We start from the raw sequence: 11,260 nt of genomic DNA on the forward strand, positions 1-11,260 counted from the left end.
ATATAAGATCACATCATCTGCAAATATAGTTTTATTTATTCCTTTCTAATCTGGATGCTGTATATTTCTTTTTCTTACCTAATTGCCCTGACTAGGACTTCCAGTATATCTTTGTCGTGTAGGGAGAAAACTTTCAGTCATTCAACATTAAGTATGATGTTAGCCATGGGCTCTTTGCAGATGCCCTTTATCAGGTTGCGGAATCCCCCTTCTATTCCTCATTTATTTAGTGTTGTTTTATCATGAAAGGATGTTGGGTTTTGTCAGATGCTTTTTCTGCATCTATTGAGATAATCATTTTTTTTCATATATTCTCTTTATATGACATATTACATTGATTAAGCTAACCTTGCATTCCTGGGATAAATCTCTCTTGGTCATTGTGTATAATTCTTTTAATATGCTGCTGGATTTGATACGCTAGTATTTTGTTAAGAATCAATGTTTGTAAAGGATTTGGTCTGCAGTTTTCTTTTCTTGTGATGCTCTGGTCTGGCTTTGGTATCATGGTAATACTGACATCAAAGAATGATTAGAAAACGTCCCCCCATCCTTTTTTTGGGGACAAGCTAGAGAAATACTGATATTAATTCTTCTCTTTATACATTTAATAGAATTAACCTGTGAAGCCATCTGGTTCTGTGCTTTTCTGTGATGGAAGTTTTTCTGTGATTCAGTGTCTTTACTTGCTATATATCTATTTAGATTTTCTGTTTCTTCTTGAATCACTTGTGGTAGTTTGTATCTTTCTAGGACTTTGACCATTTTATCTAGATTATCTAATGTTTTAACATACAATTTCTTACAATATTTCCTTATAATTCTTTCTATTTCTATAAGGTTGGTAGTATTATCTTCACTTCCTTTCCTGATTTTGGTTATTTAAGTTTCTCTTTCTTTCTTGGTGTGCCTATCTGAAAGTTTCTTAATTTTATTGATTTTTTTTCAAAGAACCAACTTTTTGTTTCTTTTGTTTTTTCTTTTGTTTTCTTATTCTCTATTTCATTTATCTCTGTTCTAATTTTATTATTTCCTTTTTCTGCTTACTTTGAAATTAGTTCTTTTTTCTGGTTCCTCATGGTGGAAGTTTAGGTTATTGATTTGAGATCTTTCTCCTGTTCTTGTTTCTTTGCATGGCTCATAATTTTTTGTTGAAATCTGGACATTTTGAATATTATAATATGGCAGCTCTGGAAATCAGATTCTAAACCCCTCCGCAAGGTTTGTTGTGACTACTTTTAGTTGTTGTTTTGATACTTTTGTTGTTTGTTTAATGACATTCTGAACTAATTCTGTAAAGTCTATTTTTTGTCATGTGTGATCATTGAAGCCTCTGTTCCATTAGCTAAATGGCCAGCTAATGACTAGACAAATGTTACTTAAACTCCTGGAACCAAAAATTATCTCCCCTGCAGAGGGGCTCTGAATGTGTGTTAGGCATGTCTTCAAACTTAGCCAGGCAGTTTGCAACTCTGCCTGAGCAATCACCACTGCTTGCTTAAAACCTCAAGGTCAGCCAGAGGCATCTCAAGTCTTTCCTGAGCATATGCACAGCCCTAGGCATGTGCATGGCTGTCTAAATTCTTGTGAGTATGTCTAAGCTTTCCAAACCCTTAATCCTCAGAGCATCTCATTCTCCTCCAGTCTTTCCTTCTGAGCATTTTGTTTAGTCTGCTATTTGCCCTGACTGTTACCCATTGCCTCAGACAGCAACAACTGGAACATATGCCTGTAACTATTTTCCACAAATGGCTTTAGATAACAACTTTAGCATAGGTGCCTTCCCAGCTTGGCAAGACAAAGACAAGCCTTTTGAGTCAGTGTTGCCAGGGAACCACCCAGAGGAGACAAAACAAACAATTAAATATATTCTGGTACTATTATTGGGCATATGTGCTGTTATTTTCAAGGTAATAGCTGAACTGGAGAACAATGGCTGGACCTGAGATCAGTTAAAATGCCCCAAAGCTCACTGTTCTTACCAAGTTAAGCTGATTTTCTTGATTAAGTACTTTTTAGTTTGCTGCAAGCTTTTAATAAGTTCCCAGAGTTCAAAAAAAGTTGATTCTGACTGTTTTTGCCTGTTTTTTCCATTGCTTTTATGGATTGAGGGACTCCTGGAGTTCCTTACTCCACCATTTTTGCTGACATCACTATAGTGTTTTCTTTTTCAGTTAGGATTTTGGGGGGAGGGTATAGCTCAGAGGTAGAGTGTGCTTAGCATACACAAGTCCTAGCTTCAATCCCTAGTACCTCCATTAAAAAAAAACATAATAAATAAATAGACCTAATTATCTCCCCCACAAAAAACCAAACAAGCAATTAGCATTTTGCTCTGATGGTTAACTTAAATTTAAGGGATTGTACTATGGTTAATTTTATGCATAAGGAGAATACTGGGGGTTTTGATGTATGACTGAAAACTATCAGGCCTGTGCCTGAAATGGGGTGTGTGTGCTATATTATGTGCAGTCTTCTAAATGCGTCCTAAAACTTAGAATTAATTTTGGTCCTTATGCAAATGTACAACAGTCAAAAAGTCAGAAAGAAGCAAGGATAACACAGAAAAGAATAATATAACATTGCGGGGAATGGAAACCAAGCATTGAAAAATGTAAATGAAAGCATTCAGCAGATGTCTAACCCAGTATCTGTTGGAGGATATAATGATAGGCAAAGAGACGCTTAGAGAAGTTAGATTTGTTTACGGTGCGGGTGGTATAAAGAGGTAGAGAGGAAGGCCGATGCTGTGTGTAAGCTGAGCCCGAATAAGTGATCGCGAAAAGCACCACCGCAGTGAACAAGTGAGGAACCTTCTTCCTGTCATTGGCTTGGTGCCAGAGCTTTTTTTTTTTTTTAATTTCAAACTAAAATTTGAGATTTCTTTACATATTTACACACACCTAACGAGCACGCATTTTTAAATTATATTCTGTTAATTTAAAATCAAATTATGTTGGTTCTTTTTGTTTGTTGTTGTTGCCACTGTGTGTGTGTTTTGTGGGTTTTTTTGTTGTTTTTTTTTTTTTTTCCCTGTAGCAAGGAGCTGTACCTCCAGCCAGTTCGGTTCCTCCTGTTGCCGCTGCCCCATCAGTTGGACAACCTGGAGCAGGATTTGGAATGGTGAGTGATGGCCGGTGCTAAAAATTGTAACTGAGACTCCTGAGGCGTTTGCCAGATCCCGGATTTACTGTAGAGTACAGTTCCTGCCAAAATGCAGTAAGGTTAAAATTTAAAACCTGAGAATGACCTAAGGCGTCTTACACATGACATGATAAAGTAGTTACAAAATACTTCAAATAAACTCCGCCATCAACAATTTTTATAGTACCTGTTACGTCATTTTTGGCGTACTAGTTACGAAACCGGTTCTTAGCTCCGTCATCAGAATCAGCCCCTCATCACTATACTAGGTAGGACTTTTCCCTTCTCACTTTTATCACTAGCAAATTGTAGGGCCATCTTCCATAAAGAAACAAGTGTTTAATCCCTTCAAGAACTACGCTTACAGAAGACGAACAAACAACACAAAGCCTGGTGAGAGCGAGGATGCTGCGAGGCCGGCCAGGCTCCTACCGCCCCTCCCTGATGCTCCACAGTCAGCCGGCCTCCCGATACCCATGGTTCAAAATGACAGATTATGCATTCTCACAGACCTGGATTCCTCAGTAATGTTTCAGAAGCATGTTAAAGACATAAATGTCAGGGCATCGCCAGAGGGGGCGCCACTCACGCTGTGAATGCCTCTGCCCCCCAGCCTCCCGCAGGGACAGGCATGCCCATGATGCCTCAGCAGCCGGTCATGTTCGCACAGCCCGTGATGAGGCCGCCCTTTGGAGCTGCAGCTGTTCCTGGCACACAGGTCAGTCTTTCAGGGTCCACCCAGGAGGGATACTCATTTATGAGTGTAAAACTGTCACGCGGCAAACGGTTTAAAAATGTTTTTACCGGATGCAGTCTTCATATCTGTTGCTTCCGATGTAAAGGGAACATGGAAGACAGATTGGCAACAGTGTGAGGTTTGGAGGAAATGATAGAAATAACTGACTGTTCAAAGGTCCCTCTGTGGCCAGAGAATAGGTTCTTGCCTAACGCAGGAAAGAATTCAAGAGCAAGGCATCTTAAAGTGGAAGCAAGTTTATGTAGAGAGAGACACGCCCATAGACAGAGTGGGGGCCGTCTCAGAAGGCCAAAGAGAGCGACCACGAGATGTGGGGTGGTTAGTCTTTATGGGCTCGGTAATTCCACATGCTAATGAGCAGGAGGATTATTCCAGCTATTTTGAGGAAGGGGCAGGATTTCCAGGATTTGGGCCCCCTGCCCACTTTTTGACTTTTTGGTAAAAGGTTTAGGGTCCATGAAGGGCAGTGGGGTTCGTGAATCTGGCAAGGTGGGCTGAAATAAGCCAGCCCTAGCTGTTGTGAGATTAGGCATTACCTCGGGCTATTTGTAGGGGAAACACGCCCAGTTAAGAATGTACTTTATCTGTTGAGGGATCACTGGCAGGCATCTGAGAGCCAGGAGTGGGGGTTGTTGGACTTTGAAGGACAACAGTGGGCCCAACACACAGGACCATCAGATTAGTCAATTTTCTAGAATGAAAGCAATACCTTTATGACAGTTTTATCACATTGAAAAGAGACCAGTAAGATGCAGCCAAAAGAAGAGATGCCTGGGGGGACGTCTGGGAGGGTTCCCCACTTTTGCCCTCAGGGGTGCACACCCAGCATCAACATGTGACAAGACGCACGCACGCACGCAGCCCTGCCGGCCCCAGAAGCTTACTTGGGCTTCAGTGTGCAGAGTTTTTATTGACGTTTCATGATATGGCAACCATTGATTAAATTATTTTCCATGTGGTTAAATTCAATCTCCAGCCCTCTTCCCTCCCTGAAGGTCAAACTCATATCATGTGGCCCAAAGACTTAACTCTCTAGTTACATGGTTGGTCTTTCTGACATGGCTAACCACCCACCAAGTCATCTTGTTAGCAGAAACTATTAGGTGTGGTTCCAGGAACCCACCTGAATAACAAAGACATTCCTATCACTTGGGAAATTCTAAGGGTTTAGAAGTTACCTACCAGGGTCCAGGGCAAAGGGCAAACCTCTCTTTGGATGAGGCCAAATTTCTTACTACACAGTGTGCTACCTTTATTAACAAAGATGCTAAAATAGATGCACTTTGTTGAACTGTTCTGCTGCTAATCGTTATAGTCACACTGATGAGCCACCCTTTCTCTATTCGTCTTATAAACTGCCGGGCCAGAATGGAGGTATGTGTGGAACCAAAGAGGTTTTCACCATGAGCAGTTGATTTGGATGAAGGCAGAACACCAAGTTATAACTTTGCTAGCACGGTGCTGAGCAAACCACAACACATAGCTCAGAGTATTTTAATAATATTAGTACATGGTTTCATTTCTGGCATATTTTTAACTTCCCACATGGGTACTTACATTGTCTAATCAAGAGGACCCTACTGTGAACTTTCTGAGGGTGCTTTAATCCCCTCTGCTTCCTTGAATCATCTGCAAATTTATTCTCTACCTGTTCCCAAAATTTGTTTGCAACTTCTTTACTTTAACCCTTCAAAAGCCATAGGCCCAGGAGAGAGGATGGTGGGGTGTTCAAAGAGATGAATTTAGATATTAGAGAGTCTAGCCTTCAAGGCCATAACCAAACCATTGGCTTCATGAGAAATTTCCTATTCTGCTCTGAGACTAATGAATGCTGCCTAGAGTAGTTTTGAGAGGGGAGTAAGGAAGGTTTGGGGTGTACTAGTTGGGGTTACCCTAGATATTTAAATTCTAAGAAAGATCTCATTTATTGTGAATGTTTTCTTAATGGTTGAATATATTCATGATTACCACCTTTTTGAAAAAGAGGAGAGATGTTTCTATTTTTACGAATTTGGAAAAATGTTACTGAGGTTTTTAAAAATCTTACTGTATTTGGTGTGCTGAAAGCTTTAGAAAAAATCAATACAGTTTATTATTTAAGGTAGTTTCCCTGCATGGTACCAGTGTTGCATAGTATCAATTTGTTTACTTAATTCAAAGAATGAAAATGAAAAAATAGAGGCTATGATGAGAACACAGTGCTTTTAATCATTTAATTGGATTTATGGTAATTTAGGAAATGGTGTGCCATATTAATACAATGTTTAGATTGTACTTCCTGTGTCTAAGAAACATAGCTGATTATATACTAGATCAGAAAATAAGCATGCGTTTGTAGCTGCAGAAAGCAGGGCAGTTTTTCATCACCGATGCCTGGCCTGTCCCACTGTCCCTCAGCTGGTTGGCATCGTGATGATGTCATCTTACCTAATTGTTAATTAGGGACCAATCCTGGAGTTCCTTATCTTCCAAACAACTGCAACCCTTACCTTTATTTTTTCCTGGTCTTTCTATGAAATATGATCCCGGTTTCAAAAAATGGAAATTTGACTGACAGATACTATAATCAGTCAGTAGTTTCTGGACCTAGGAACAAATCTAAAACTCCTTACTTCTGGAGCTCTGTTTACTGAACCAATAAAAACATACCTCCCTGCCCTGTGATCCCAGGTTTCTGAGGTTTCCACCGTGTTCCAAGCACAGGAGAGTAATTAGACTCAAAGGGTACACGTCAGCTATTACTCTGCGTAGATTACATGACCTTTTCAACACCTTGTATCCTACCATTCCTGCAAAAGCCTGTTCCCAGAACTGACTTCCGTCACACAAAGAAATAATTTAGGTATTAATTAGACAGAAACAAGGTAAGTAAATTTCTGTTGCTTTTGCTGCAGGTTTAGTGTGATTCTTCCCTGTAGGATATGACAATCTTCTCCACACGCTAGACAGGCAGTACTGGAATTTAGTGACATTTGTAACTAGGAGACTCTTTGCTCATCTGAAACAATCCGTGCCCCCAAACTTGACAGGTTTTCACTTAAAATACTTTACATGAAACCTTAATATATTTAGCTAATACTTTTAAGTAATTTCTTAAGTGGCTTTCTGCAAACTGTTTTCTTTCCAATTTTCCTTCAAACTCTATTAGAAAAGTCATTCCTATTCCTTATTAGTTTAGTGCTACTAATAGCTCAAAGTAAAAATGCTTTTGTGTAGAAACGTTGTTTGAGTTTTTTTTTAACTATGTGTTCATAATAGCTTTATGTGACTAGTTTTTCACATCTTCCCTGACTAATACATTGTTCTAACAGAGTCCTCAAACTTCACTTTGGCTAAGTTTGATGTCAAAGAATGCCAAGGAAGCCAGTATCACTTGAAGTATGTTTTATAAATCAACATCTAAGACAACACTGTGGCTAAGTAGAGCAAAGTCGATTTTGTAAATTTTTAGCCGTCTGATCCTCCGCATGTTTGTTTTCTGTAGTATGTGCTCTGCCTAATGCTCATCTCTCTCTGTTTGCTTTCTGTTTCCACTGTCTTGGGCTGGCTTTTCCCCCGTTAGCTTTCTCCAAGCCCTACACCTGCCACTCAGAGTCCCAAGAAACCTCCAGCAAAGGACCCATTAGCGGATCTTAACATCAAGGATTTCTTGTAAACAACTTAAGGTATCTAATATTGAGCTTTTCCTGTGGGCTTGTAATAATGACCTATGCTCTGCTTAGTTATTTTCGCTATGATGTTTATACTTCTGTGTTATGAATATATGTATACAATAATAATAATATGAGTATTTATGCTTTTTAAGTCAATGTTGAAAGCTACCTTTAAAAATGATTTTTAATCATACTTAATTTATAAACCTAAGAGAGAGAGAAAACTCTAAATTGTCCTTTCACTGGAAAGCACAAGATTATACTGATAAAGCAAAAAGCTGCCCAAGCTACATGATAAATTAGAAAATTACCACTTCATTACATGATGACTGGAGTTTATAGAAAGCTAATATTTATAATATGGCATTTAGAAATTGTCTAAGAAGAGGGGAGTGATACAGCTCAATGGTGGGGTTCCTGCTAAGCATGCACAAAGTCCTGGATTCAATCCCCAGCACCTCCATTTAAAAATAAATAAATAAATAAACCTAATTAACCCCCCTCAAAAAAACAAAAATAAAAAAATAAAAATAAGAAAAGAAATTGTCTAAGAATGTATTTGGCTACATACTTATATTTTTATTTTATTAATCTTTATTTGGCCTCATCAGATAAAGCTTAGATTATTATTACCCTTTATATTTATGCATTCAGGCAGAATTTTAAATTTCTAGCATTCTAATTTAATTTGATGTAATTTATGAACTGACTAATAGTGGAGTTATGGGAGGAAACTGATGGAGGAAGATGGTTTACTAGTAACCCCGCACTTCACACAGTGGATGAGTTCTCAACAAATACTTGCTGAATGTGGATGATCCGTAATAGTGATGCTTCTCATTTACATGGTCGTTTCCGTATCCACTTCCCAGTTATTAACTCTTTTGATCATCTCTGTAGGAGATCAGACCCTGTGAGATAAATCACCAGATACTTTTGTCTCCATTTCACAGCTGAAAAAACTGTTCCTTGGCATTAAGTGATTTGCCCAAGGTCACGCTGTAGGAGTGTCCAAGTTTTTGGACCACTACCCAGGGCTATTTTTACCATCCATCTATTACCTATATTTTTTAAAAGCTTCCTCTAAAGTCGACTAAGATTTTTTTCTGGATTCCTGTTTTAAGGTTTTTTCTTCATGCAAAATTAATACCTTATCATTTGAAGACCTTGACATCTCAGCCAAGTGGTTTCTCCTTGTGCCCAACTTTCCTGTTCCACTTTGCGTTGGATTGGGCTGAGGCAGGCATATGGGAGACAGAGAGTACTTATTTCTTACCAGTTGGAGTTTCAGGAATGACCAGGGACACTGCAGAGAGCAGCCTTTTATCCACCTTTTATTCAGTAATATTGCTGTCATCATACGCCAGGAACTCTGATAAGTACCTGAAACATATGCTTGAGGCAGTCCCTGCCCTCAGAGGTTCAGAGTTGAGAGACTGATGCAGACGATGTTATGAAGAAGAGTTACCCCCATGGCTAAGCCTTAAGACCCCAGGAAAGGTTTCCTGGCAGAGATGACTGGTGAAGGATGGGAGATAGCCAGGGAGCTTAGTGGGGAGTGGCGTCAGTGAAGGCATTGAGTCACCAGGGACGTCTCACTTCTCTTCTGTTCTGTCACTTGTTCAACTGGTTAGCAGCTCATTGAACACCATACCTGAAAAGAACCCAAAGAAAAAAAAGAAATCCCTGCTATTCCCACTTACTTCACTGCCCTTTTTTTTTTTTGAAAGGTTAACTGTTCTTAATTGATAGTGAACATCTTACTAAGATTTCTAAGTATCCAAATTTCAAAATTTCACTGATACAATTTTCTTATCTAAAATGAAGCTATACATTAAAGGGTTTTTTTTGTTGTTGTTTTTCCTGGCTGAAATTTTAAGCTTGTTTTAAAGAACTGTGAAGTTTCTAAATGTGAATTTGGTAACACAGAAACGTTTTGTGTGAAGATTTTTCACTGGGACGTAAAATAGCAAGGAAGGGAAAATGTTGGAGGAGTATGTAATACTGTTTGCTAATTCAAGTGCTTTTTATCTTTACAGCTGCAATTTTTGTGACCGAATAGGAAAAAAAAAATGAGTTTGGAGCCTTCAAATAAGATTGATGCTCAGAGTTTCAAAGTGAGCCACCAGTACCAATCCCAATGCTTAGTCATAACTTCTCTTCCAAAATGTGTAGCACAGCTGTGAAAGTGAACACTAGGAATGTGTACTACCTTAGCTGTTATCCCTACTCTCAAAGCTGTAGTGTATTTGGGTTATTTGTGTGTTGTACGATGTAAACAATGAATGGATGTTTCTGATGCCTTTAGTGCTTTTCTGGACCTCACCCATGGACGAATGATGCAGCTGTTGTGTGGTGAGCCATTTGGAAAGATGTGTCTGTGTTTTTGAAGGTTTCAATGTATATATAACTTTTGGACAAACCGAAACTCTCCCTGTCCATAAATTCTCTTTTCTTCTGTATCTATGTTACAAATATAGTGTGATAATATCAGATAGTAAGGAAAACACTCTTAAATATACAAAACTTTTTTCGGTGTGGAGTACATTTTTCCAATCACAGGAACTTCAACTGTTGTGGGAAATGTTTATTTTTGTGGCACTGTATATGTTTAAGACATTTTATTTTAAAAAATATATAAAGGTTAATGTCCAGGATAAATATTTCTCCTTGAAGCTACCTTATCAAGAATGAAAAATCATATGAGAAGAATTCCCTATTTAATCACTGCTGTATTAAAATAAATCTGTTTTAATGATATTTGACAGGTTTTGCACCTAAATTGACCTATTTATTCATTCTTGATTAAATGCACTGAAAAGCAAAGGGTCCGTTTCTATCATGCCCGTGAAAATGAAATTAGACATGTGCTATTCAAGTGATGCTGAAGGCACGCCCAAGGTATATCTGTAATTTAAAGATTACTGCAAATATTTTTATTTTCTTGTGGGTTTTATGTACATCTGTTAATTTGGTAATTCTTTGTGTGTTCTGTAGACTAGTGTTCTTCCATCCCTCAACAGAGCTCAAAGTAGCTTTTGTTGTACCATTGTGATTAGAATTTAAACTAATTCAGAGAATTGTATCCTTTGCTGTACATACTGTATTCTTTGATTTTTAATTTGTTGTCACACTGTCTGTGCTGATGGCTTGGCTTAAGATTTTGATGCATAAATGAGGTCACTGTTGATCAGTGTTGCTAGTGGCTTGGCAGCTCTTCGTCAAAGCATATTGGGTTGGAAAGGTGTTTGCCTTTTTTTCAAATTATTTAATAGATATATGGTACCATTCAAAAGTGGTTGTATCTGAATTTACTGTGGGGATAACATACACTGTAATGGGGAAAAATTACCTAAAACCAATTTCAAAATGGCTTTTCTTTGTATTTCAGTTTAAAAACCCAGTGCATGTACGCCCTCTGAGATGCAATAAACACCTTGAACAAAGAAAATGCAAACCTAATCTTTCTCTCTTTTATTATTTTTTACGGGGGAAAGTCTTTCAAATGACACAAAATAGTGCAAATTTTAAAGCATTTGGGGTGAGAAATGCTGTCTGTGCCAACATAGTTTTGATGATTTTTCAATAAAGTGAAAAACAAGGGAAAAAAGAACAGTTTTAATCAGCTGTCATTAAACTTGGGACTCTAAGTGGCTGCTACCAAATAAACTGAAATTCCATATTCCAGGGGGAAAAAAGGATGAAC

At 38.3% G+C, this 11,260-nt stretch overlaps 1 protein-coding gene across 10 annotated transcripts in view; it reads left to right on the plus strand.

The window, feature by feature from the left end:
• SNAP91 (synaptosome associated protein 91) overlaps nt 1–11,024 on the plus strand; it is a 128,297-nt gene extending 117,273 nt beyond the window's left edge. For 5 of the 10 annotated variants that reach the window (XM_064486897.1, XM_064486899.1, XM_064486896.1 and 2 more), the window contains 4 exons: nt 3,040–3,123; nt 3,758–3,862; nt 7,464–7,566; nt 9,594–11,023. In XM_064486897.1, the coding sequence (XP_064342967.1) occupies nt 3,040–3,123; nt 3,758–3,862; nt 7,464–7,556 (282 nt within the window). In that variant the 3' untranslated portion in view covers nt 7,557–7,566; nt 9,594–11,023. Of the gene's footprint in view, nt 1–3,039; nt 3,124–3,757; nt 3,863–7,463; nt 7,567–9,593 lie in introns of all 10 variants that reach the window. The other 5 variants (XM_064486901.1, XM_064486903.1, XM_064486905.1 and 2 more) reach the window with 2 other exon arrangements.
• The last annotated feature ends 236 nt before the right edge of the window (nt 11,025–11,260 follow it).

Source organism: Camelus dromedarius, chromosome 6 (genome assembly GCF_036321535.1).
Source record: "Camelus dromedarius isolate mCamDro1 chromosome 6, mCamDro1.pat, whole genome shotgun sequence".
NCBI classification, from domain to species: domain Eukaryota; kingdom Metazoa; phylum Chordata; class Mammalia; order Artiodactyla; family Camelidae; genus Camelus; species Camelus dromedarius.